Source organism: Corvus hawaiiensis, chromosome 2 (assembly GCF_020740725.1).
Source record: "Corvus hawaiiensis isolate bCorHaw1 chromosome 2, bCorHaw1.pri.cur, whole genome shotgun sequence".
Lineage (NCBI taxonomy): Eukaryota > Metazoa > Chordata > Aves > Passeriformes > Corvidae > Corvus > Corvus hawaiiensis.
In genome coordinates, this window is record NC_063214.1 from 18,133,828 (window position 1) to 18,161,093 (window position 27,266).

The 27,266-nt window shown below is 41.2% G+C and overlaps 3 protein-coding genes across 15 annotated transcripts in view; 2 read left to right on the forward strand and 1 right to left on the reverse strand.

The window, feature by feature from the left end:
• Nucleotides 1-16,769, forward strand: part of JAM2 (junctional adhesion molecule 2) — a 51,050-nt gene extending 34,281 nt beyond the window's left edge. For 3 of the 6 annotated variants that reach the window (XM_048293595.1, XM_048293601.1, XM_048293598.1), the window contains exons 3-9: nucleotides 2,044-2,157; nucleotides 3,701-3,853; nucleotides 5,599-5,804; nucleotides 8,003-8,105; nucleotides 9,545-9,652; nucleotides 10,615-10,630; nucleotides 11,392-12,364. In XM_048293595.1, the coding sequence (XP_048149552.1) occupies nucleotides 2,044-2,157; nucleotides 3,701-3,853; nucleotides 5,599-5,804; nucleotides 8,003-8,105; nucleotides 9,545-9,652; nucleotides 10,615-10,630; nucleotides 11,392-11,680 (989 nt within the window). In that variant the 3' untranslated portion in view covers nucleotides 11,681-12,364. Of the gene's footprint in view, nucleotides 1-2,043; nucleotides 2,158-3,700; nucleotides 3,854-5,598; nucleotides 5,805-8,002; nucleotides 8,106-9,544; nucleotides 9,653-10,614; nucleotides 10,631-11,391; nucleotides 12,365-12,392 lie in introns of those variants that run through there. The other 3 variants (XM_048293599.1, XM_048293600.1, XM_048293597.1) reach the window with 3 other exon arrangements.
• A 432-nt stretch (nucleotides 16,770-17,201) lies between these two features.
• ATP5PF (ATP synthase peripheral stalk subunit F6) lies at nucleotides 17,202-21,331 on the reverse strand. Of its 5 annotated transcripts, none has more exons than XM_048293602.1 (4): nucleotides 21,181-21,331; nucleotides 20,436-20,615; nucleotides 18,981-19,105; nucleotides 17,202-17,325 (listed from the first exon to the last, which is right to left on the reverse strand). In XM_048293602.1, the coding sequence occupies exons 2-4, from the start codon at nucleotides 20,603-20,605 to the stop codon at nucleotides 17,297-17,299; spliced, it is 324 nt and encodes a 107-aa protein (XP_048149559.1). In that variant the 5' UTR covers nucleotides 20,606-20,615; nucleotides 21,181-21,331; the 3' UTR covers nucleotides 17,202-17,296. The 5 variants fall into 5 exon arrangements, with proteins under 5 accessions (XP_048149559.1, XP_048149560.1, XP_048149563.1 ...); XM_048293603.1 differs by having other exon boundaries at nucleotides 21,187-21,287; XM_048293606.1 differs by having other exon boundaries at nucleotides 21,230-21,248.
• Nucleotides 21,332-21,377: 46 nt separating this feature from the next.
• Nucleotides 21,378-27,266, forward strand: part of GABPA (GA binding protein transcription factor subunit alpha) — a 33,707-nt gene continuing 27,818 nt past the window's right edge. For 2 of the 4 annotated variants that reach the window (XM_048293592.1, XM_048293591.1), the window contains exons 1-2: nucleotides 21,381-21,570; nucleotides 25,852-25,952. In XM_048293592.1, coding sequence (XP_048149549.1) covers nucleotides 25,876-25,952 — 77 coding nt within the window. In that variant the 5' untranslated portion in view covers nucleotides 21,381-21,570; nucleotides 25,852-25,875. Of the gene's footprint in view, nucleotides 21,571-21,682; nucleotides 21,869-25,851; nucleotides 25,953-27,266 lie in introns of those variants that run through there. The other 2 variants (XM_048293594.1, XM_048293593.1) reach the window with 2 other exon arrangements.

A 27,266-nucleotide genomic window follows, 5' to 3' on the forward strand; every position in this document is an offset into this window, starting at 1 on the left:
TTGAGGTAATAATCAAATATTTTAACGGTCTCTAAAGCTGTCATCTGGACTTCTGTTAAGTATTCTTCTCTTGACAGAATACATTTAGAGCTCAAGGCAGGCAAAAGCAGAGAGAAACGCTTCAGGTAATATTAAAGCTTGATTAGGTTCTGTCTTTTTATATGGTAAATGGCTTGCATTTTGTTCTTTTGTTATTTGTACATTGAATGAAATCAGTTTAGCACAGCCCAGATGCCAAGCCAAGTTCTCCATGTGTAGCAGCACTAAGGGATGGTAGGGCTGATAGACATAGTTATTCCACTGAGTGCAGCATTTTCCTTTTCCCCTCTAATTCCTGTTACTGTAGAGGAGGATGGTCAGGCACTGGGACAGGCTGCCCAGGGAAGTGGTCATGGCACCAAACCTGACAGAGCTCAAGGAGCATCTAGGTGACACTCCCAGTCATGGTTTAGTTTTAGGTAGTTCTGCAAGGAGCAGGAAGTCAGGCTCGCTGATCCTTAGGGTTCCTTCCAACTTGAGATATTCTATAATTTTATCACCAATGATAGCCTCCAGATCAGATATAAATCCAAATTAAACATTGTGCAGATCTCTCCAAAATTCCAGAGGTCTTTTGCAGGCCTAGCAGTACCAGTGCTGATGCACAGCATCCTGTGGGCCTACCTTAATGCAAGTCAAGTACACCTGCTCTGGAAAATACCTCTCCCTGACTCCATTACTATAGGAAAAAGTGGGAGAGGGGAGCTATAACTAAGGAGGATTTTATTATGTTGTCTGTTCTGTGCACGCTCCCTTTCTTCCATCTATTCCTTTTCTCCGAATAAGATTAGTGGGTGGGCATCAGTGCTTGGGTTTTTTCTGAAACAAAAACACATGGCATGCAAGAAAGGGGCAGCTCATTCGAGACGTGTTCAGCTGAGAACACTTCAGCTGAGCTGTCTCTGTGTCAGCTAATAGACACCAGCTCATTAGACCAGCCAACTGTCACAAGGCCAGTAGCAAAAGTAAGCTGAGCTTGAATGATGTTCTTTCTTTGTTAGAAGGATACAAAAACAAAATGGAAAGGAAACTAGCAAATCTTAAGACTCAGGAAGCCTCCACCCATCCACTCAACCTGAAGTCAGGAACCTCAGACTTCCTGAGTGCACAGCATGTTTTTTGAAGTGGCCAGTGCATGTGTAACATGTTTCTGGCAAGGAATGCCCTCCTGCCTCTTTTTCTTCCAAGTCTGGACATTTTTTCCCCCTGTGAGATATCACCAAGGCTACCAGCCTGGCTTTTTGTTTCTTTTCAGAGCAGACCTAGGAAATCAGACTCTGAAGGGCAAGTGAGTAGATCTGTCAGTAGCTCTTAATTGCCTTCCAGCCTCATTTGCTGAGACTGTAAAGGGGGATGATGGTTGATTATGTTTTAGCAGTGCATGTTTGTGTCATGAAAGCTAGACAGGCCTTGCCAAAACTATAAAGGCTTTTGCTCTTTGATACTGTGGCCTGTATTGGAAAATTAGTAGCTTACAGGTAGCAAGGTCTATATTGTGCTTGTTTCTTTAGCCATCTTACTAGAATGTTTTCCATTCCAGTCCAATTAAGTTATACATTAAAACATAAAAACTAGTGATACTGAATTCAGAATGGTAATTCACAAAATATTGTTAATAACAGGGTCGGGGTCCCTTTTTAAGGGGTGCTCAAAAATGTTTAAACTAAAATGAGGGTAGTAATAAAGAAGGTAATTGATGAACTAGATATTCCCATGTTGGATGGGGAAAGTGATAAACCCTATCCAGCATGGGGATATCTAGTCCCCAGCATCTGAAGTTTGATCCAAAGGCCACTTAAGTATAGGAAAATTACTGGTTTCTTTTTCCCCACTGTGTTTGTGTAAATCTGGAGAAGCATCACTTTGAGAAGTAGATCTGGCCATTGCTGACTGCACAAGTTCTTTTGAAGGGGGAACATGAATTTCATGGAGCCTGAATGTGTACCAACACAATACTAAAATCTCTAATTTTGTCTTTTGTCTTTATTTTTTTCCTCCCTCTAGAGGCTATTCTTAGTTGCAAACACAAATTTTCAAAAGGGATGAGTTTAAGAATAGAGTGGAAGAAAATCCAGTCTCAAGGAGTCTCATTTGTCTACTACAATAGTGAATTTACAGGTACAGTACTACAAGCAGATGGATGGCTTAACATGTCATTCTCTAGCGTAGCTATTGACTTTTTCTTGGGGAACAACACCAGGAAAATGACTGAAGAAGGCTCTTGACTGTTCATATAGAAGACCTATCTTTTTGAGAAGAAGAATTCTTCTCTGGGGAAAAAAAGGCATTTCTTTAGAAAATCGTCGATTATGAGTTACCTTTTTAATGAAGTTAAATATAATAAAACTCAAGACTAAGAAAAATCGCACTGCAGATTCCTTGGGATTTTTCAACAATGAAATTGCATGCAGATGTAAACTCCCCTAAACTACTGCAGGCTCTGCACTCCTACCCTAAAAAGAGGTTTCTGAAGCCTCCTGTAAAGCAGGAGGCTTAGATATGAATAATGCAGCATTTTTTATATACATAAAATATAAACTCAGCTGTATATTTTAAATTATTTGTATTCTTTTCAGAAGTAGAATTTCTCTTTGTATGTTCTGAAAAGGACTTAGCTTTGTATGTTAAAGAAAATATGGGTCTCTGTTACACTGTACACAATAAATGAAGGTTGAGAAGTGAAATAAAAGCACAGAAATTTTGTTAGTTTGTAGAACTTGCAGATGTGCTGACCTTGTTGATGAACTTGTTTTTTTTCTGCATACATTTAATACAGAGAAACACTGGAACTCATGGTTCTGTGTGTGCATGTAACTTGAATTTCATTATAAGCTGTAGAATAAAAAAACCCCCAAATTTATTGTAAGAAGTCTGATGGCACCTTGCTAAATCCATTAAGTTTTTCTTGCCAAGTTAAAGTGTCAAATACTCTGCTGTGGTCTCACTCACAACTTTTTCTTTAAGGTAATTAAGTTAGTGATTGCCATGTCTCCAGTGGAAAGTGATGTCTTTCATTCACCTCACTATTGCTACACATATTTTCTTGAAATACCTGCAGAAAAGTGCATTCCATCTTCCAACTGGATAATGTATGGCAGATGGAGGTTTTTTAATTGAGGGTGATTATTTGGAGTAAATGGAAGGTTCATACTGTCTTGGGAAAGGGATTACATATTGCTATTTGCTGATAGGTAACTAACACTGAACAAATGAGCAATAGTTTAATGTACAATATGACCTAAGTAAATTAAATTTATAATAATTTAATTATTATATTAAATTATTGTATTAAATATTACATAAATAAATTGTATGTGATTTCAGAATAAGCCAACGAGCCATAGATATTTGCTTTCAGACTGAAAGAGGGGAAATCTAGGTTAGATTTACAGAGGAAATATACACAGGAAATTCTTCCCTGTGAGGGTGATGAGGCACTTGCACAGGTTGCCCAGAGGAACTGTGGCTGCCCCATCCCTGGAAGTGTTCCACACTAGGTTGGATGGGGCTTGGAACAACCTGGTCTAGTGGAAAGTATCCTTGCCCATGGCAGTGGGGGTGGAATGAGATGATCTTAAGGTCCCTTCCACTCCAAACCATTCTGTCATTCTATGATTCTATAAACAAAGAGCAAAAACCTCTCTGACTGTTCTCCCTAAAGGTGATCTTCGAGGCCGAGCAGAGATGCTGAATACAGGAATCCGAATTAGGAATGTGACTAGAAGGGATTCTGGGACCTACCGCTGTGAAATCAGTGCCAAGAGTGAAGAAGGACAACGCCTGGGAGAGGCTACTATTACTCTCACAGTATTGGGTACAAGCTTTATTACTTAGGCTTCTTCAAAGAAACTGGATGATGGGGTGTTGGGGTGTTGAAGGTAGGGTTGTCCACACAGTGTGTGGCTTCTAGGCTTTTGGGTCTTCTTCGGGATGGGTTTATAAACACACTTGCACATGAACATTCTACAACATCACAAAATAGCTTGGCAAAAGTCACGCTTGCATTAGAAAGGGACATAACTAGGGTTTTGTTACATAAAAGTAAGTTTCAGTTCTCAAAACTGAAATTGCTCAGTGACTGAGAATCTGGATAAGATGATCACAGTGTTTGGCACTGGAAAGTCAGCATCTGTCAACACTTATCAAATATTTATAAGCAGAAGTTCATTCCAGTATGCTACAGTTTCCTCCTGGTTTTGGAAGGAGAGAGTCTTTGTGCAATGACAGCCAGACAGCTGGCAATCTGTGGACTTTATTTACAGGAGAGATGGTGGTGCCTGCTGGAGGGCAGTTGTTCTTTGTTGGTCTTTGTCTTCTTAGCCAGTTAGGGAACAGATGGAAAAGTGAATACTGAGCACATTGTTCTCACATTGGGTTAGGTATTTGTCCCACTGGATGAGTGGTAGAGGCCAATAGTTTTCCTTTTTCACTACAAGGGGCAAAAGAAAATACTTGCTTTTGTAGATTCTATATTTGGCCTATTAAAAATAATAGATCTTTTAAAATTGTGTATAAAGTCTCTTAAGTTCTTCATAAAAGATGATAAATGCATGAACTTCTGATTAACACCAACGAGGTAACCCCACTTAATCCTTTTTTCTTCTACTTTCTCAACAGCTTTCCTGTTTTAAATGTGGCTTCTCAATTTAAAGTTGAAATCTTCAGGGCCAAAGGAGAAAGGGAAATGTGTTGTTTACAAACCTTTTTGAAAGTTAATGTGAATTAGTGTTGCACTTGGTTTTCTTTATTTCTGCTTTTTGTCTTAAAATCAACCAAGAAAAAACTATCAATACTTGTTAAGGTGTCAGTGGTTCTTTTAATGTTCCATGGATGCCTTCACACCATTATTTGTCTTCTACATAATGTTAAGTACCAAAAAATAAAAAATTAAGTTTCTTTTCTGTTCGCATATTAAAAATCAAAAAAGAGACGTTCATCTTGATAGGAGAAGGAACAAACAGTTCTCCTGCATCTCTGTGGGGGAATGTTTGTTTTTAATTTAAACTGGAATGTAGTAACCCATTGGTTTTGGTCATCAGACTGGGGTTTACAAAGTGCTTATGATGACTGCCAGTCAGTTAATCTGACAATCACTTCTCAAAAGTCGACTCCTTTTAATACAAAAACTCTTTTTCCTCTTCCTCCCTTCAGTTTTTAAATACTAGGGCAGGGAAGGAGGCAATTGCTGGACTACAGATTCCCTGAGCTATCCCATCTCTGTCTGTGAACAAGAGGTTCCATACAAGAAACAAAGTGAAACGAACTCTCTGGGGTTGGATGAAAGTGCACAGATTGGAGACAGGATGACACAGCATATGGTGGGGGGAGGCTGGCAGTAAGCACCTCTTCCATTTTTAGCAACTCATACATTTTACTGTGCTCTCAGGAGCACGATTCTGCCTTCTAACCCTTCTCCTGCACCTCATTTCTATGATGTGGTAGTTATCAAATGTGCACAAGTGCTCACCTCCTCACTATGACTGTCAGCCTGTTGTCATGTGGACAGTACATGTATATATGTAAAAGTGCATGTGTAACAAGTGCAATTTCACTGTCCAGTTGCTCCGACTACTCCAATGTGTGACGTACCCAGCTCCGCAATGACGGGAACAGTCGTGCAGCTGAGCTGTAAGGAAACGGAGGGCTCCCCTCCGTCTGAGTACCAGTGGTACAAGAATGGTGTTGCCTTGCTGGAGAAGACAGGAACAGGCAGTGCTAGAGCAGCAAACATAACTTACACCATGAATAAAAAGTCTGGCACTCTGGTAAGTATAATAACCAACTCTGTCTTAGATAGCTATCAAGGAGACCAAATTTACTGTTCAGTGCAATGATGCACAGGGGTCTTAATCCAAAAACTCACAAGGTCTTTGTTGGAGGTCAGTGTCATGCCGAAATATGTGCTGAGAAATGTAGAAGGTAGTTTCTGCCTCAAACCAGTGACAAGCCACTGACACTGAGTGATCCACACAAATTGGGTGAGGTGCAAGGCTGCAGTAGTGGTAACTGAGAATCTAGAAATACATGACAAATTTTACCTTGTCAGTTGGTAAACTAGTGCCAGGTAAGCATGAGGTCTTGGCATGGAAACGGAGCTATATGTAACGGAACCTTAAAATTTGGAATAGTACCTTCACACACTTCAGGGGGAGTGCACCACTCAGGGCAGTACAGAATCTCTGCAATCCAATGCAATTTATAAGTTCCCATCCAGGACCTGTGAAGTCAGTGGGAATGAGTTGGGACTATAAGTAAGCTTAGTAGGTTCTTTGTTTTAGTTGTAGTTTGCTTAGTGGGCTGTGGTGTTGGGTTTTTTTACTTCAGAATTGGCTGTCTCTCTCTCATTCTTCCCCCACTAGCTGATCCTTCGAAAAAACTTGATGCTACTTACAGTGCTGAGATTTTTCAGAAGCAAAGAGTTGTTCTAAGACTACCCTACTCTTGTGCAAAATCGGATGTGGAAACTGAAGTATGACTAAGCATTCAGATGTTCTGAGGATCCTTCAGCACACCATGGAAATCAGGTGGACTACTCAAACTTACTAATCATTTCTGAAAATATTGATTAATGGCATACATTAAAAAGAACAGGTAACAAGTCTAATGATTTAAAAAATAGAGACAAACACTGGAATTTACATGAGGTCAGTCTCTGTCATCTCTTTGTTATGGATCAAGTGAGAGCTTTAGAAAAGCCCTGCCTTAGGCTTAGATTTTTGGCAGTAGCTCTACTTAGGTGACCTGCACTTAAATCGCTCTGGCTCACAGGTTCTTAAGAATGGACAATTAGGTCTATTATAAAATTAATTACTTATTGAATAGACAGAAGGTAACAGACAAGAGGCCTTAGACAGTTACTTATTACACAGTATAAAACAAAAGAACTACTAGTAGATTACATAAAACAGTGCATGACATTAAGGTATCTATATTATAGCTAGAAAAGAAAGAGTACAGATTAGGAGTCAATGTAACTTAACACCAAGTTGCCAGTAGTGTACACAGAGTCCTTCCACTCAACCCCTGAGAGAGTAACCACAAAGCAGCATCCTGACTTTGGGGAGAAGACCCCATACATTTCCAGGGAATGTGCAGAGGATTTCTGCTTTGTGAAAATACAGTGTAGCTTTTATAATTTGTAAAGTGAGGTGTCTGTCAGTCAGAAATTCCAGCTTGTCTTTCCACATCTGCTTCCACAGCAAGATGTTTACTGTCAGCTGAAAGCATCAATGCCATGGCGATGAAATAATTCACTACAAGGCAAACTGTCCTGACTGAGTTACTTCACCAAGGCTCATGTGAGGCTCATGTGAGAGCAAGATGCCCTGAGTTATTGCACCAGCTAACAAGCAACAGATAAGCTCTTCTGTGGCAGGAGGAGATGTCCTGCTACAGTCTCACTTCCTCATTTTCATTTTTACAGTAGTAGTAGTATTTGATAGTGTGGTTTAGCATTCCTCTGCTGGAAGAAGACATAAAGTGCGTTTTTGAAGGGTTGAGAACCACTCAAACAACTCTTTACTTCTGAAAAATTTCAGCCGACAATGCGTCATAAGTAGTATGTGTCAAGTTTTTTGAAGGATCAATTAATGGGGTTGTTGTTTTGATAAAATGAACTAACTGTTTGATTTCAGGTATTCTGAAATTAGAGCATATCTAAAAAAGTGGATATTATTGGAAAGTTCTGATTCACTGAAAAAGAATTTCCTTGTAGATACACTCCACTTAATTAAATGTCCATCTAAAGGAACCTCTTAGGCAACAAGCAGAAGTTGAAGGACCAGGGAATGTGACTAGAGAGCTGTTACAAGGTTGAGATGGACCAGAATTTCTTACTTGCCTTCAGGGTTTTTTTGGGTTTTATTTGTTTAAAACTACAAATTCACACACTGACATGTCAAAATTTCTATCCTACAGGATTTTTTTCCTGTTCTGATAATGGTTTTGGACTCTTTCTTAACAGCTGTTTAATACAGTTACAAAGAATGACACTGGAGAGTATTTCTGTGAAGCCTCCAATGGGATTGGATTATCTCAGAAATGCTCAGTGAAGCGAATGCAAGTTGGTATGTGTTAAAGAAAATAAGGGTGGAAAATAGTCTTGCAGTAGGATTTATGTAATTGCATGGTGCAACTGAGAAGCTAAGACCAGATTGAATTAAATCTTTTTATTTGGCTATGGCATTTGGGGGGAGGAGAAATAATAAGTTCCTTATCACAGTAATTAGCTTTTAGATTGCCAAACACTAACTTCACAGAAAAGCATCAGCCATATGAGAACATTAATATTTCCAAATGCTTTTTTTGTGGAAGGCTTACAGGAAGAGTGTGCCAGTCCACTGGGGTGTTTCCTTTATATAAAGCCTCCCTTTTGGGATTCTTTCATGGGAGAACTTAATTGGAACAGTCTGTAATATCCCAAAATGCATGAAGGTTTTTGCAAAATATACAGCTGGTTCTTGAAAATATTATAGAAAAGCAAATGGTAACAAATCCTAATAATTACTGCAGAGAAGATCCTGTCCAAGTGTTCTGTAAAGCAGTACATGGAACTGCAAAGTTTCATATGGTGCTTTCTTGGAACTTAGCTGAAAATCAGTGTCATGGCTTTTAATGCATTCCTGGTGGATTATGAGCAATTGTTCCTCAAGCTACTGAGATAGAAGCGCTCTGTGAAAATACACACTGAGTCCTAAATTACTATCAGCCTAAATTGTACAAAAATTGATATGTTTTGGGGTAAAAATCTCAACCATATCTTAACATATGCCTAAAGTTGGAATCCAAATAAGTAATTGGAAACATAACAAAAACCTATGAAAATGTTTCTGCTTGTTGATGTTTTTGGTTTTCCTAAAATGGATGATTGTCTGAAGCTCTTAGTGATTTTATGAGGATATGGGCATGGTCTTTGTCATGGTTGAACTCAAGCCATCACCTTCAAAATAAAAATGGATGTTTCAGTAGCCTGGTGTAGAGTTTAACTTCAGGCAACTCTGCTTTATTGTGTTGTATTTTAAAAGCCTTGTTATTTAAAAACTAAAAGTAATTCTGTTTTAAACAACTCATTTGAAGAGTTCTTTAGAAGCGGAACCCAACCGTCATCAGCTGTTTCAGTTGTGTTAAGCAAATTAACTATATGAAAAAACTTGCTTTAAGACTTATAAAGATTTCAAGGTATTTTCCCTCAGAGAGATATGACTTGGGTAATACTTACCTGGGGTAGATATGATGAGGAGTATGTATCCCTTGATCCTTCTTACTCTTTCCTTACTTTTGACCCAAACTAAGCAGTTGATATGTACCAAGCACTTCTGTTAAAGTGGCTGTGACGCAGTAGTGCTTTTTTACTGATTAAATACATCTAAGTATTACTAATTAACTTACGCATCTTGGGCCAAAGACCACCTATAGATACAAAAGATGTCTGTGGTAATTAGGGAAAAGTCCAGCCAGTGGAAATTTTTACAATTTAGAACATTTGACTTCTGTTTTATAATTACAGATGACCTTAACGTAAGTGGTATCATTGCGGCTGTAGTATTTGTGGCTCTGGTGATGGTACTGTGTGGCCTTGGAGTATTCTATGCCCAAAAAAAGGGCTACTTTGCAAGTAAGTAGAATAAAATCACTCCTTCCTTGTGTCAAAAACTGTCTGTGTTTAGCAGAGTTTCCATGACACACACTCTTGCCTAGAGAAGCTGTAGATGCCCTGTCCCGGAAGTGTTCAAGGACAGGTTGGAGGGAGTCCTGAACAACCTGATCTAGTGGAAGGTGTCCCTGCTTACGCAGGGAGTTGGAACTAGATGATCTTTAAGGTCCCTTCCAACCCAAACCACTCCATAATTTTATGATTCTGATGACATGTCCTCTTTTCCATGAAGGTTCTAACTCTGTGGTACTAAAGCTGGAGAGCATTAAAATAGCAGCGTTTTGTGCAGACATTTTTATTCTGCTAACATCTACTGCAAAAGGTACTTTGAAAATGACATGGAGATGTTTGTGCAGTTGCTTAAGGCTACCAAACAACCACCTCGAGAAAGCAACGAGCCAGACTCTAGTTCCTGGAACCTTTCCACCCTAGTTTTGATAAGGAATGCCTAAGAAAGGCAACATAAAAATACGCCAGTTTTAGTCTACAACACCTGACCAGCTGAGGTCTGATGAAAGGGAAACTAAATTAACTGTTTTCTCCTCTGGGTCATGGAAAATGTTTGCTTTTAGGGATTACTGCAAAAAGCTTGACACCCAGCAACCCTCTCTGTAGCCTTTACATCGGTACCTGTAGGGTTGAGCACAGCAACAATGAATGCCAAACATCAGGGTCTGAAAAGGTCAGCTGCCTGAAAGTATCAGAGGCTACAGAGCTGCACGTTAGAGTTGGAGCTTCATTTACCCTTGAAAGCAACCTAATCTTTCTTCTTCTTAAACTCACTAGACCAAAAAGAGACAATTGGTTCAGAAACTCCTTCTAGAAACTGAAGAGCTGAATACTCTAGGAATAACTATTTCAAAGAACTTTAAATCAGCTAAGGAAACTGTTCTTGTACTAATTCTTTTTTCTTTCTTTTTCAGAGGAAAGCTCTTCCCAGTAAGTATCTTGATGCAAGTAGTACATAAATCACTGCAAACTTCATTTACATTTCAGATGATTTAGTAACCGTAATGATTTTTACAGCCTTTCTAACATGATTCTTGTGCAATAGCTTTCTTGACACTGAGATAAACCTGATCCTACACAACAGCTGTTTTCCTTATTAGAAACCAGTGTCCTGGTCAGAAAGTGAATCATTACATTACTGTGGTAAATATGCAGAGATGTGTCTTTTTACATAGTTACAGCTTACACTTCTAACTCAGCTATAGGTATTCATGTGTCTCCTCTTCAAACTAGACAAAAGACAATCCGAACCAAATTGAACTGCTCTCATATCCATATCTACAGGTTATTTCAGGAAGTGTTTTGTAAAAATATGACTGGTGCAAACTTTCTGACAATGCCTGGTCTACTCCTTTGATATGGATTTATTTCGCTCAAATTTCTTAGTAGCAAGTCAGAGTTCCTCAAGCTGTTTTAGTTCTGGCCATGAACTAGACAAAAAGTGTAACTGGACGACTTGAAAAGACAAGCTAAAGAAGGTGATTGGCAGTGGTTTATAAGATAATGACTGATACCTAAAAGCATTCAATGGATTTATTATTGTAACTTTTTTCTAAGAGGTGGGGGGAAAAACACTGGAGGATTGCTGGAAATCTGGAAAAATGCATTCATATATAAGGTTCCCAAAGTGATAAACCCAACACCAGAAAAGTCACTATTTAACCTGTATTCCTTTCCTGCTTTGTTAACAGAAAGAAGACGAACTATCAATCTACAAGTGAAAAGGCAAGTCTTTTGTGTTCAGTAGTATGTTTTAAAAGCTTTAGATATCTTCAGATATCCTTAAATATTCTTAGATGTGTAATGTCTTTGCACACATACACAATTCCTCACTCCTGCCATGCTGTACCTGTCACCAGTACCTGGAGATACTTTATCTCTGTCTGCATTTACAGCTTCCTGTTGCACAGTCTCAAGTGCCACACAACTACAGCACTTTGCTCCATACTTTGCATCTTCTTGTACATATTGATTAACTAACTGAGACACAGTCCAAGACAGCAGTGAGAGAAAGATTGGCCCTAACTCTTCTAAGAATAATGTGTGTCAAAAGACTTGACTAAATATGGAAGCTGAATTTACTGCTTCCACCCCCACTTCCTTGAGTGGGCCCAAGGGCTTTAACTACACATACATTGTTCCAGCTTTTCAGATTGGTGCAAAAGGAATGGAGCTCTAAGTAAAACTTCAACTAGGACTGACTTAATATTACTCTCTACAGTTAAAGGACATTAGGAGTTTAAGTAGCGTTAGTAATACTAATGTAACCTTAAAAGATCCCTGAACACCACCCATTTCCTTAATTGAAACAAAACATACTAAATTGCATGAGCTTATTCCTTGACCTAGTATGTATATAAGAAACTTACTGAGACCAACTATCTGTTTGCTCTGAGTGAGAAGGATAAAGCTTTGAAGAGCTATGGTATCTATTTATTGGTGTTAATGAACTTAAAAATCAGATTCTGAACAGAGATGTTTGATACTTGTCTTTATGAATAGGTTACTACTTCTGTGTAGAGTGCATTTTGTAGACCTCCCATCCCAGAAAAGAATAAACATTAACTAATAGTGCATCGGACACATTTCTTGTCAATCTCGATGCCTTCGTTTCTTCTGAAATGTACACTAAATATTAACCTGATTAAAATCTTTGAATTATTATTTATGTAACCTTGTTTGTTTCATTTAGGATTTCAAGCATACCAAGTCCTTTGTTATTTAGAAGATTTCAGCCTCTGTGAGGGATATCAAATGACTACTTGTTATACAAAAGTATCAAAGTGTCCTGGTTTCAGCTGGGATAATTTTCTTCATAGTAGCTGTGTTTTGGATTTAACATGAGAATAAAGTTGATAACACACTGATGTTTTAGTTGCTGCTGAGTAGTGCTTATTCCAAGTCAAGGAATCCTCAGATTCCCATGGTCTTCCAGTGAGGAGGTGCAAAAGAAGCAGGGACAGAGCACAGCTGGGACAGCTGATCTGAGCTGTTCAAACAGATATTCATAGAATCATAGAATAAGCTGAGTTGGAAGGGACCCATCAGGATCATGAAGTCCAACTCCTGGCCCTGCATAGGACACCCCAAGAATCCCACCATGTGCCCGAGAACGTTGTCTAAACCCTTCTTGAACCCAAACAGGCTTGGTGCTTGGTGACCACCTCCACACCAGAACATCATGCCCAGTATTTAAACTGGGGAAATTGGCCAGGGGAAGCCGACTGCTGCTGGGGGACAGGCTGAGCAGTGGTCAGTGGGTGGTGAGAAACTGTTGTGCTGTTGACTTTCTTGGGCTTTACTCCTCTCTCTCCTTTTCATTACAATTAATATTAATTGTTGTTGTTATTATTATCATTAGTATTATTAGTATTCTATTTTACTTTGTTTCAATTATTAAACTATTGTTCTCTCAACCCACCAGTTTTACTTTATTTTCCCAGTTCTCCCACTGGGGCTGAGACAGGGGCAGTGAGCAAGCAGCCACGTGGGCCTGAGCTGCTGGCTGAGGTTAAACCCCAACAGTCCTCTTTGGCACCCAACATGGGACTCAAAAGGTTGCGATAAAACCAGATCTGACTAGAGCATATTAAAAAAAATTTGTTATAAGCCTTCGTTGTATTGGTTTAATGGTTGCTGGTCACCATATTGATTCATTTGCTCTAGGCCTGTGTTGTTCTCTGTTGTACTGGCTTGTGATATGATAGAATGGCTGGTCATAAGCCTGCATGGGGTGTCCCTGCCGTCCTTTGGGAGCCACCTGGTGGAAACAATCCACAGTTACATCTACTGCCTTTTACCCTCAGAGAGCCAACCCACGGGAAAAACACCTTCCTTCTCCTCCAGGATGATTACAGTAGCATTTGAGAATTTTAAGGACTTTGCATATCTTGTCACTACCCTTGAAACCAACCTGGTCCTTTCGGTAGCAACCAGTATGTTGTTGCGTATGGTTCAGGCCTTCTTTAGATTGAAGAAATGATCTGTGGCTGCCAAAACCCCATCAACATGTACTGTGCCTACACAAACTTCAGGGACAGGCCAACAAGAGGCAACCACTCAATCCTTACTCCTGAGTGAGCTGAGGGATATACATAAATATTTCAGCTGCTGTCCTGATGAGCACATTACCACCTAGTTGCTCTGATGCTGGGATTAACAGGGCTAGTGGATTGGAATTAGAAGGTAGGAATCACTTTCTAGGAAAGCAGGCATTGACAAGGTGATTGCATAAGGGATGCAAGTCCTCAGCCTCTGGAAGTGACTCCTGTCAAGCATGAAGGAAAGGTATCCTTACAAGAAAGATGTTACATGTCACCATGCAAGTGGAAAGATATCCAAAGCCTGAGAGAATTAGCTGTGCTAGAGATTATTTATTTTGACCTGGACAATACACGGTTTCCCACAGATCCAGACCAATTCCTCTGCACACGACCCATGTGGTGGAAGTTTGTAAAGTGTACCAAGAGCACACACCAACCCACTGGCAACATTAATCTGGAAAGACACCACACCACCATCTGTGGATGCAGTGGATTGCCATCTCCAGGTATATGAAGACAACCTCTTTTCCTCTCTCATCTCATCTGTGGAGAAACTATCAGATAAACTGTCCCAGGCGTTTCAGTGGTTCAAAGAGGGTATGTCCATCTGTATGGACCCACCTCTATGGACTCATGCTAATGACAGTAAGCATTGGCTCAAGAAAGAGGATATGGAAGGTACACACTATGGGATACCCTGGGGGTTTAGCTGGGAGACCACAGAGGGGCCATGAAGAATTGGGATGGCAGACGTACCTTGACCCTAGAGACATGGGTACATGGATTGTGAGGAAAACAGTCCCAAGTGGGGGTTCTTCCAGGAGAGCTGCTACTCCCATCTCCAGTGGATGGTTTCCCAGGCAGAGTGGAAGGGCTGAATTTACTCCTGATCCTATAGAAATAAATTCTAATCCATTTCTTCAAAAAGTAAGCTCTCTTAGATGCAGTGGGTTTTTAGAGAATGCATATTCCAAACTACAGTCTGATTGTAAGCCCTCTTTATCAAGTCACTCAGAAGAATGATTTCACATGGGGCCCTGAGCAACACCAAGCCTTTGAACAAATTAAGCTAGAAATACTTGGAAAACACTCACAGATGCTTGGGCAAAAGAACGTGGCATTAAGTGGGTATATTGTATCATGCACCAGCTGAGAAAACCAAATGATCCAATGGACTGTTAGACTACACTGAGAGCAATGGGCAGGGGGACCTTCAAACATTGGGATGCACATTGGCAAAGGCCACCTGGTGAGTCAGCACTGGAAGATCTGCCAAGTGGGCTGGCCCTGCCCAATCAAAACTTTTACTGTAGAAGGGAATAAAGTTCCTCTAGTGCACATGAAAAATGTGCTGCAGAAAACAGTTGGGATTATTCCTGCCTTGGGCAAAGGCAAACTCATCTGTAGTACTGTTTTTGCTCAAGGACCTGGGCACACTTGGTAAGGCGGGAGGATGGGCAAGTCTGCTTTGTGCGTTGAGTGGATTTGATTGAATAGCCAGTGAATTGTGTGATGTTAATTGCTGTATAATGCTGTATATTAGCACTTCTATGTCAGCTGCATGACCACCACCGTACTGGGCACCTCATGCCTGTCTCCACCCCTCCAGCTTTGGGGATCTGAACCCAACTTCCCTTAAACTGCCACGCTGAGAATGAACTTTGATGTAACCAGGCAAACAGAACAGTGATGGAATTAGAACTGGCTTCAACATGCAACAGTCCAACACCAAACACCCTCTTTCCTGCCCTGAAAGACTGTTTATGACATTCTTAAGTCATGGACTAAATGAACTCAGTAGACTTCTATAGGGATTGTCTATAGATTAAGGAACTCTGTGTGCGTCCATAAAAAGACGGGAAAAGTGGTGGTGTATTGGAAAGCGTGGGACCTGGCATGACATAAATGGTATGGAATAAGCAGCTGATCGATACTTTTCTGGTTTCAGCTGGGAGTTAATTTTCTTCCTAGTAGCTGGTACAGAGCTGTTTTTCTGAATTAGTATGAAAATAATGTAACACACTGATGTTTCAGTTGTTGTTCAGCAGTCCTTACTCTGAGTCAAAGATTTTTCAGTGTGCAATGCTCTACCAGTGAGGTGCTCAAGCCATGAGGGAACAGGGCCAGGACCCTGACCTGAACTGGCCAGAGAGATATAGAACATCATGCCCAGTATATAAACTGGGGGGAAGTTGGCTGGGGGACCGGCTGGGCATCAGTCAGCAAGTGGTGATGAGCACTTGTGCCATGCATCACTTATGCTTCTCAGGTTTTCTCTCTCTCTTTTTCCCTTATTACTACTTTGGTTCAATTATTTAACTGCTTTATCTCAACCAGTGAGTTTTGTTTCCAATTCCCTTCCCTACAGTAGGGGGAGGAGACAGGGAGTGAGCCAGTGGCTGGCTTAGTTGCCAGCTGGGATTAAACCACAACACCAAGGGATCTTTTGACCTCTGCTCTGTAAATATTGTTTCCATGTATTACATGCTGAAAGTGCCAATATTTAGTCAACCTAGCTGTGATGGAATTTCAAAAAAAACATAAACCCCAAAAAAATTAACTTGCATATTCAATTTAGTTCTGTGTGAAGGCTTCTCATTTTGTTCATATGTACATGCAGCAATACAAAATTCACTCTTGCAGCTTGGAACAATCTATTCAAATAACTTTCATAGATGACCTCACTACTTGTGTCTCAACCATTGTCAAGAGCTCAATTTCTCCTGCAATTCTGATTTACTAGGACTTTGAAATTGTGTTAGATTTGCCAAAATCGCCTCTAAGTGTGTAGCTGTGCAGAAGTAAACTCACTATGCTGACAAAATAAATCTTCCTGTAACTAAAACTCAAGCAGTGTTTTAGTGTCTAATGTGGAAGTCCCTCTCTCTGTAGGCTGCATATGTAATTTCATTCTGAAGAAAAATCATGCCAGTACAATTCAAACGGTAGTATGTAGGCTCTTAACTGTTGATGTGTTTATGTAATTTTTCAGGTAATAATTATTACAAATAAATAGGTCCTCAGAAGCTGAAGTGTTCGTGTCAATAGTTCAGTCACAGAGATTCACACCTTACAACCTCATTAGCAGATTTCAGTTTCTTCTGGAAGATTAACACTTCATCACCTTTGTGTTCATTGATGCAGTGTAGAATTAAGGCATTTGTGCCTATGCTTTTGGCTGTGCAGCTCCATCACTACTGTAGGGCTTTGCTACAGACTTAAGGTTCATGGTGGTTTTTTTCTGCAGAAGCTTTTTGGATAAACTCAACAGAACAAGTAGTTGCTTCCTGGTGTATCATTATGAGTGTTAGAATATCTCAGCATTAAAACATAGCTCACAAAGGAGTTTTGCAGTTAACATTGAGCAGAACTACTCAGCTCCCGCTGTCATGTAAGAGTTGATGATCACAGCTAGGTATGCTCACCATGCAGTTAAGAGCTTCTTCACACCACTGAAATCAAACTGAAGCACTACATTTATTAAATTACAACTGATGCCATATTCAGCAACTCCATGGCTGTACACTGCTGTTCGGTGTACAAGCTGCAGAGATCACTTTGGAGTCTCCTCAAACTTGGGCTCTACAGGAAAAATGGGAAAAAGAGAAAATTCCTATTAGTCTCTTTTTATTCCATCCTCAAACACCACAATTAATTTGTAATTTGAAGAAAGCTAACCATTATGTTGGCAAGCTAAAGCAGTACGTTGCAGTCTACATCCCCACTTACTGATTAAATGTGGGCAGCAGTAAAGAGTAGCTATGCTGGAGGCAGGTCTTTTCCACCTTGCAAGAGTTATGTATGAAGGCTAAGCCTCAGTAACATTCTGCCACAACAGCTTTTAACAACATCTGGGATAGGGGAGAAGACAGCAGGGAAACTGAAGAAGTCAACCAGAATGCTACTGGACGAGTATTTCCAACATAGCTCTGATACAAGAACAAGTAACCAAGCTCTTCTCTCCCTTTGATTAGTGTATTCTCCATGTACATTAACAGAGAGGAGCATACAATTTCAACTCCAGTCAGCAAGATACTCTCTCAAGATACATGCAAACACTGACCAAGGAGTTCTTGATGTCAAAGGTACAGGATCACAAAGGTTAGGGTTTTGGGCACCTGGGCTACTAATGCCTGCTCTCTTTAATACAAAGTCTAAGGGGCAAGGGTCAGCTTATAGTAAGCATCACTAAGGTAAAAAAATTTAACTTCCTACCATATAATTACTCAGATTTGAAACCTTATTTAAATTAGATCAAGGACAGACAACAATGGTAAAAGAACATAGTTGTGCCTGTCTTTGTTCTGTTCCCATGGTCACACAAATCCTTTTTCCTTACAAAAACAAGTGGAATTTTAATATGCATAGTTTCACATATGACACAGAAATAAAACTGAATATAGAGAAACTACATCCCTAAAATTGTAGAAAAATAAAAAAGAAAAACCATGGATTCATAGATTCTAATTTACAGGTACTCTGTTTTATCTGCACCAGTAAAAACTTGACACCAACTTTACCGAACTGAAATACTACCAAAACCCAAAACGTTTTCGGGTGTGTTCCTAGTCTAAATTAGAAGTCCCAGACAGTCTGGTCAGAATCACAAGTCACTGACTATGGTGGCTTGGCCTTGGATGGCTGCCAGACACCCACCAAGCCTTATGCTGTCTGCCTTTTCCCTTCCATGCAAAAACAAACTTAGACCACTTAAACAGAAGTCATACCTAAATAGCTGAAGAAAAAGGTTTAATATAATTTAGCCACAAAATATTTTTAAGTAAGAAAGTTAAGTCCTATGTTCATTTTCTGAAATCAGTGGCTTTCTGGAGGAGCCTACAAAATCAAAGAAGTCACAGTTTGGATGATGTAAGACTAACTGATATTCACATTATAGTCTGCTGATCTTTATGACAAGATGAGAAAAATACAGGCCCTAGGCTATTTCTATTTGAGCTCTTTCTTTAGGGTCTCTGAAGGACAATTAACATAGCCTGACCTGACTGCAAGTTTTGTTAATCATCAGTGTAAGGAAGACCACGTCTCTGCTAGAAAAGGCAAATAATCAAAATAGGAGGCACAGGGAATCAGATGTGAACTGTGCAAAAGCGTAAGATTCCCAGAGGGCATTTTACATTAAATTAATGGTACAAATAGAAACTAAAGGGGAATTAAGAAAACCTGTGAGTGAACATGTATCTACTTGCAATTGGAATTCAGTAAGATTGTTAACTCACCCTCAAATTTGAATTCTGGAAACTTGGTGAGATCTCCCTCACCATACGCCCGTTGGAGTCTTGCAAGGGATTCATTCATGTCTTTTTGAAAGTCGGGTCCTGCATCAACAGGCCCTCCAGCTTGCCTACAAAACATTAAAAATTGTGATTAACAACTCACTTCTAACATTTCACATGGAAAATTCGACATTTTCAAGCCCACTTATGCATTAAAACCTTTTCAACAACGAACCAAAGGAAATAATTTAAAATATTTCCAAACTCAAGCTATGACACCTTAGGGCCTCCTTACCTTACAAATAAACAAGATTCTCAGAGTAAAGTAAAGGTTTTCTGCTATCAGCAATGAAGATCCAACTATCAGGGATGAAAATCCAAGCCTTTTGTGACAAAAGGTGCTCTTATGAAGCAATAAAACTACAGTGATGAACATGTAGGCTCTCAGGGCTTTTAGTTTTGTTTGCTCCAGGTGTGAATTCCTAACAAAATTGTGATTTGCACCTCTTCTATCTCTGAAATAGTTATCTCAGTTAGTAAAGCTTAATTGTTCTTACCAATAGAACATGTTTTGAAAGCTAAAGAAGCAAAAAACCCCCACCACAACCAGAACTTCTTGGGATACAAATATCAGATAACTAAAGTAGTAACTCTTTAGATTGCCAGCACTTAGTTGTACCAGCACATGATCCATGCTTGTAACTGGTAAAACCAGCAAATATCTGCCTCCCTACACAGATGGGTTCCTAAGTAAGGATACACATATCTTCCACCAGTAGAGCTAAGAAGTGTCTTAATTCCTTCCCAGGAATAGTTCCCAAGAATAAATTACACAGAATTACTATAGTTCTATGTAGTTACTATATAGAACTATAGTTTCAGTTTCCTGGTCAGTAGTTCATTCAAACATTACAAGAATCTAAGATTCCAATTGAAGGAACTGCGTATTAACTGCAGATGAACCATCCTGATAATTCCATTAATTCTCGATTACTTTTGAAGGCTATTTCCATTCAGCTTCTGGAAACAAGACTACAGAGTAACTGTTTTCCCCAACAAAAAAGCCAACAAAAAAGAAAAATAGGGTTTGTTTAGCTTTTTCCCCCCATTTATGGAGCGTGTAGGTGGGTAAAAATTAACATACCAATACATTCATGCAGTGTGCAAGAGACCTTAACTGAGTGCCTTAATTGCCCAAGAAGAATGACATCATATTTTTTCTTTTTTAAGGGAAAAAAATTGGTATTTTCTATTAGATATGCTAGAACAAGCCTTCACACTAGTGAAACCATCACCAAGTGTTGCAGGAAAACGCACCTTAAATATTTAGAGACCAGCCTACAAAACTATCAAATTGTCAAAAATCAAACACTCATGTTTGATACTTTTATGTCAAAATCAACAGGTTTTCCCCCTTTTGCCATCAGCTCCCTCCTTAAGACAATTTCCTTTACTTACTTGCTCTTTGTGTTATACTCTCTGATCTTGTCCAAGAAGAGCTTCTGAACCGGGTCGAGCTCTTTTGTCTTGTTGAAGACAATCGCAGAGAGCCCAATGTTCCTGCGCAGGTGAACAGACACAGCGGAGTGGAAAAGGGAGGAAAGCCGCAAGATCTGCCGCAGGATCATGATGGCACTGCTGCTTTAACCATTAAAAAAACCACCAAAACAGGAATAAAGAATTAGTCACAGGGATATAAATGCATTTTAAAAGCACGAAAAAATAGCTTGGAGCAGAAACCAGAAAAGTATTCAAAGGATATTTTCTATATTAAGACATTATTAAAATAAATGCATGAAGAAGAAAGAAAAATGTACTTTGGACTTGAACTTTAAAGCAGAAAGGTATTCAAAGGTTATTTAAAACAGCATGGGGCGATGGGGAGGAATTCCAGTAGCCACTGAACCCGAGGACACCCTGACCCCACGGGCACAGCTCCGCAACCCGTTCGGTACGGAACCGCGACCGAACAACCCAGACAAACCTGGAATTCCGCTCTCCGCGTTGTTTAAGTAGAAAAAACGTGAGACTTTCAAACCAGCAAAGCTCCCCAGTCACCTTGGCCGAACCACCGCCTCCGCTCGACCCCACCCACCGTCCTCGCGGTGCACACCGGGAACCAACCCCCACCCCCGCTCACACCCGGGGTTCTCCCATCCCCATCCCCATCCCCGCACACCGCCTGGCCCCGCTCGGCGCCCACCGGGACCTGGGGTAGCGCGGGGAGAGCCCCAGGAGAGCCCAGAACGCACTGTGCCCGCACAGAGCCACTTCAAAGTAACGGGAAGGGGCTCGGGGCCTTCCGGAGCCGCGTGAGCCGCTGGGAGCTGTAGTTCCCACGCGGGGGCCGCCGGGAACTGTAGTTCCCGCGCGGGGCTCGCCGGGAGCCGTAGTTCGCGCGGGGGTGCGGCGGTGTCGCGCGTTTTCCCTGCGGTGGGCCCGCGCGCCGCCCCGATTCTGGCGCAGCTCGCTCCCGGACCCGCTCCCGAAGCCGGTCCTGGACCCGGAGCCGCGGGACTTCCCGGACGCGGACGGACGGCGGGACGTGCCGGTGCGGTGGGCGGACGAACGGACGGACGGACAGTGGCGGCGGGTGAGCGCGGCCCGGCCCGGCCCGTGTTTTGTTTCCGTTTCTTCCCCGGCGGCTCCGCGATCCCATTTCCGTTTCGGGTTCAAACAACGACACGGAGGCGCCGCGGGAAGCGGGGCCCATGGGGAGGTGGCGCCTCGGCGGTCGCGGGGAAGGGCCCTCGGGCTCAAGGACCGAGTGCTCCCACCGCGGGGCTCGCGAGGCCTCCTCGGTGCCTGAAAACTTATTCCCGCTCGTAAAAACCTTGTTTTGGATGAAAATGTAACAGGATGTGGCGTCTTGTGGTTCTCCCCTTGCACTGGTGAGAAGCCCGTCGAGTGATGTGTCCAGTTCTGGGCCCCTCTCTCCGAGAAGGACATAGAGGGGCTGGAGCGAGTCGACAGAAAGGCAGCGGAGCTGCTGGGAAAGGGTCTGGAGCACAAGTCTGATGAGGAGGAGCTGGGGGACTCATCCTGGGGAAGAGGAGGCCCGGGGGGCGGGGGAGAATCCTATTGCTGTTTACAATTCCCTGATAGAAGGTTGCAGCCAGGTGAGGGTCGGCTCTGCTCCTCGACAAACCAGTAAAAAGAGTCTTAACCTGTGCCGGGGAGGTTTAGGTTGGACACTAAGAGGAATTTATGCACTGGAGGGTGATTAGACATTGGAACAAGCAGAACAGGCCGCCCAGGGAGGTGGTGGGATCACCATCCCTAGAGATGTTAAAGGAAATAGTGGATGTGGCACTTAGTGCCATGGTCTAGTTGACATGGTGGTGTTCAGTCATGATGATCTCAAAAGTCTTTTCCAACCTAATTCATTCCATGATCTTGCATTGTTTCTTTCTAATGTTCAGCCAGGCACATGCTGCACAGCCACAGCTCCCAGTTTGCCTTTATTTTCTCCCTTCTGGCTGTTGATAAGGAAGTTAAACATACCAAATCTGGTGTGATTTTCCCCCACCCTGTTCAGTGCTCCACTATCTCCGTCGTAAAACTGAACTGGCTGATGAGTTGTAAAAGCTGATCTGTAAAGGACAGGCTGTTTGCTTTGTTACCTGCTTTGTAATTTGGATAATTTGGATTTGCTTTATAATTTGGATAATACGGATGGATGAGAACCATGTGCTGCACACAGCAGAGCTTCTCTGGGGCACAGATAACTCCAGTGACTGGACTTCAGCATCAGCTGATAAGGTGTATGGGTTCCAGAACTGGACCCCATTTCACAATTACCTGGTGGGATAGCAAACATAATTCTATTCAGAGAGTTTGTGCCCATATCACGGTGGGCTCATTCCTCACTTAACTCCTTGTGTTCTAGGAAAATGATAGATCTTAAACAGAACAAAGGGACTTTTACAGTCTCCTGATTGTAAAAGATGCTGGAGTAGCACTGGGCTGTCATACAAGGGAGAAAGGCTCTGCTGACAGATGCCTTCTCATATGTTAGTGGAGGTCAGATTTCTTCTTGGCTAACAGGTAAATCTTAGGGCTTGTTAGGTTGAAGGAAAAAGTGGAAACAAGCAGAAATCAGTAGGCTGAACCTTCCAGGAATCGACCACAGTTTTATATGCTCCTTTGAACAAATGCTGCTGTTGTAGTGTTCCTGCCACATGAGCCCTCCAGGCAAGCCAGGCCTTCTTGTCTCTCAGTAGCCTTCAGGGAAGGGTCAGGCAGCTCAGTCCCATCTGAACCTATGTTCACTTTCAAACTCTGCATCATCCTGTAGCAACAAGCTGCCAGACTTCATGTGAAATGTTTAAATCGAGAGGAATCTCTTTATGCTAGCATAGGAAAGACTGAATAATTTTCCCCTTTAGGCTTCTATGAACTTTAACGAGTTTATGTGTTTTCATCATGTTGTTATTCTTTATACCCATCTCCCTTCCTTGTATCTGTGCGTAGTGGAACCATCTTTCTTCCTCTTTTTGTACCTGCTCTTTATGCCTGGGTATTACCACAGGCCTGGTTGCTACAGTATATCACCGTGTCCCGCAGCCATAGGGAGGAGGAGGAGAGAAGATCCAGCAGGCAGGAATTGTGCAGCAAGATTGATTGATTTAATTATTTTACGAACTCTTTTATAGACTTTTTTCTTCATAGTCTAATTGGACAAAGGACCAGCCACCCCTTGGGGGTGATTGGCTAAAATCCTAAAACATCCATTGTCAAAATATTTTTCTACTATACCATAAACAAGACTTTTCAAGGTTGCAGGTGGCTTGGTTGTTTACATTCCCTGCTACCCCTTCTGTGAGAGAGAAAAGTCTCTCATGGACTTAGAAAATAGCAAGAAAATCCTCGCTAACAGCATTTTTGTACCCACACCTGGGTTCCTCTTTCCTGCCCCTCCAGGGATCCGAAAATATAGCAGAGCCTGTGAGATTCAACCATGAATTGCCTTTGAAGAGGGAGTGAACAGTTACTACTCCAGCTGCCAGTTTGGAGTCAAATCCACTGGGACTTCTAAATGCCTTACCTAATTCTGTACTGTTACTGTGGGCAGTAATATTTTCTCACTGCATCACTCTGCATTTAGCTGTATTGAATATTTTCTGCCAGAAATCTATCAAGATGGTGAGTTCTTTCTGTAAGTTTGCACTGTTTTCTCGGTAAATAACATACAGATATGTCAAGGAACAGAAATCCCGGCCTAACCCCTTTGTGACCTTACTGGTAATCTCCCTTCATCACCAAAAAAAAAGATAATTTACCTTTGTTTTGTGTTTTTAATTTGACCGCTAATACAGAAAAGACATTTGCCCCTCTTTTATCATACCAGTTTACTTCTTTGGGAGTTTTCAGTAAGAGACATTGCTCAAACCTTGGTTTTGAAATATTTTTTAATAGTCTGACAGATCACCTGTAACCATGCAGGTGTCGGCGCATTCAGATATTTAAGCCTGTCTGCATTCTTCAGAAGTTGAGTTTCTGTCTTTCCCACTTATCTTGAGAATGATACACAAGATTAAGATAAAGGAATTGGACTCCTGGGGCCCTGTTCAGTGGACATTATGCTGGCCCTTTGGAGACTTTCACACAGCCAGATCTGTGAACGGGTTCTGGATTTGCTTCTAGAGTTGAGATATTGATAAAGTGATCTTTCACTTCCTAACCTTGGTAGCTTCTTACAGAATGAACCACATGCAGCACTTGATTTCTTCACAACTGATCTTACAAAATAGTTTTTGAAGGAGATGATGAGTCGTTTGAATTTCTTTAGACAGTTTACATAGAAGCTGTAAACCATAGTTGGTTACTATTACTTTTGAGAAGTTTTAAAGATTAATATATATCCTTATTATCTTGTCTTCAGTAGATACTCTTGCTAATAGTTGGGTTTGGGATAGAGTAGTCCTGGGGAAAGGATGATTCCAGGATGGAACTTGGTGATCTCTTCTGGTTTGGATATTTAAATAGTAGTCATGTTTTGCTTTTTCTCCAATGGTTTTTTCTTCTTCTGTACTTCTACTTCCTGCTCCTTTTGCTATGAGTTCATGGTGTTATTTATTGTAAACTGTTAATATAATTTGGCCTGGTTTATTATCGTGTGTATTTCGTAGTTATGGTATATGTGCAGGTTAGTGAAAGATAAAAATACTAGACAAACTATGTCTTTACAGACCAAATGCTGTAGTTCTTTGTTTCCCACTTATGTTCCCAACAGACTCCAGTGTTCTACAGGGCATGAAAATCTGCAGTGTTAGTGAGAATGTCATCACAGAATAGCTTTGCCTTTCATTACTAACATCCTGCTTTAGTTTGGGACTTCACAAGATAGGTTCATTGTGCTCATGTCATCAACTGTTCACCTGTGGGAGGCATGGGTGGAAAGATGAGATAGTCAACAAACACTTGTTGTTGACTTTACTTGCCTATGAAGAAATCACAGATCTTCTCCCTAACTTCCTCCTGCAGCATTTAATGTAAAATGCTGCTTAAATTTATAAGCATCTTTCAGCCATGCTGGGAAGGTAGTTTGAATTTTCAGATGTGCTTTGCTGTAGGTGGCCCGTAGCAACAACAAAAAAATCCATAAATTTGGGTGCCTCCAAGAGAATCAGGCTTTGGGCTCTGTGCAAATGTCTTAACAGTCCCATGTTTGCTTCTAGAACATTTGTTTGAGGACAGGCATAACAATATATTTTATGAAATCTATATTAGCTTTTGGATTTATTTTTTAGATGAATTCTTGGCTTTAAAAGGCTATTCTGGTATTTGGATTAAAAAATGTGTGATAGGACACAAAACATTGTCTAGTCTTGTTGGTCTGTGACTTACACAAAAAATTCTTTTCTGTTCATAGCTCTGTTCTTAAGTCATTGCAGCCATGACTAAGAGAGAAGCAGAAGAGCTGATAGAAATTGAAATTGATGGAACTGAGAAACAGGAATGCACTGAAGAAAGGTATGCACTTTCTTTGTTTTTTGGGATCCTTAGGCAGCAATTAACTAATTAGTTTTTCTGTTTCTTACCTAATTAAATGGTGGTCTTCTAGAAGTTGAAATGTAGCCAGTATAGGAAATCAGTATAGTGCTGTCATGTTCCTCGATCTTATTTAATTCCCAAACTGTTTTGGTTGTCCTTTCTATGTTATTAGGACTTTACTTTTCCTATTTTCATGTCTGTAGTAGTATGTCTTTGTGTGTGTCCTGCAAACCTTTCAGCGTCAGTGTATCCTTCTGTAATTGAGATGAGCCTTTCTATTTCTCCAGTCCTTTGCTTTACTGTTATACAGGATTTATACAGGACGATTTGTTTTTAACAGAGCAGAAATGATGCTCAGTATCAACTATACTGTTGTTAGGGCCATTGAAACTGTACATACTGAAGTAGAATACCCTCTGACCTAATTACCTCAACCTGGATTTTTAGTTTCCAATGCTTCTCTCCTAATTTTCACTTCTGTGTTTGGAAGCTCAGAGCGTCAGTTGATGTGTAGGGTAGTGTTGCAATCTGGTCTAAGCACAGAAGAGTAAAGAAAACTAAGTCGCTGTGAGTAAAACAGATTGAACCCAGAAAGGTACAAAATATACCCCAAAATTTGATTAAAACCAGTCGAGGTTAGATGTTGGTGCCAAAAAAAAATGCTATATTTTAGTTAATACTAAAAGAGCTAGAAAGACAGACAGAAAGAAAAGAAATAGAAAAAGAGGTGTGGGGAGGGGGTCAGGGAGAGTGACAGAGATTAAGTAGAAGCTTATCATCCCTTCTTGGGTCCCAGCAATGTCCCATTGCTCCCCTCCATCTAGTCTTCTTGGTGGTGAGAGTCCCCCACCGAAAAGTCTACAATCCAATGGATTAATATATGTTTGGGCAGGTGGGAACCTCTCTGGGTGGGGGGCAAGTTTGGCACTGTCCCTCGCAAGACTCTGTATCTGTTGTATCATGTAGTATCACGTGCAGTGCTCTGGTGCAGAGTCTGAGGACCCCTTTGGGGGGGGCCTTTGATCGGCCATGACACCCCCTCTGCTGTCCCATAGATGTGGCCTTCCCGGGGTGGGAGGCCCCACAGCTGGGCCAGTCTGCCCAGCAGATGATGGCATTCACTGCATCTGGCCAGAGGCTATGCCACACACCCAAAACCTCTCCTCCTCCCCGCTTTGGTGTAGGGATCTGTGTGAGCCTGGCAACAGAAAAACCTGGGGCTGTGGCTTCCACCCCAATGGTGCTGGGCTGGGCCCTGCTGTGGATGCTCTTCCAGATGCTTTGAACAATAGT

Excerpts from the sequence above, each read along its gene's own strand:
- ATP5PF (XM_048293602.1), bottom strand. The coding sequence starts at position 20,605 with ATGATCCTGCGGCAGATCTTGCGGCTTTCCTCCCTTTTCCACTCCGCT. Across the intron at positions 19,106-20,435 it reads GAGTATAACACAAAGAGCAA|GCAAGCTGGAGGGCCTGTTG; the intron begins GTAAGTAAAGGA and ends AATGTTTTGTAG. Across the intron at positions 17,326-18,980 it reads TCCAGAATTCAAATTTGAGG|AGCCCAAGTTTGAGGAGACT; the intron begins GTGAGTTAACAA and ends TTTTTCCTGTAG.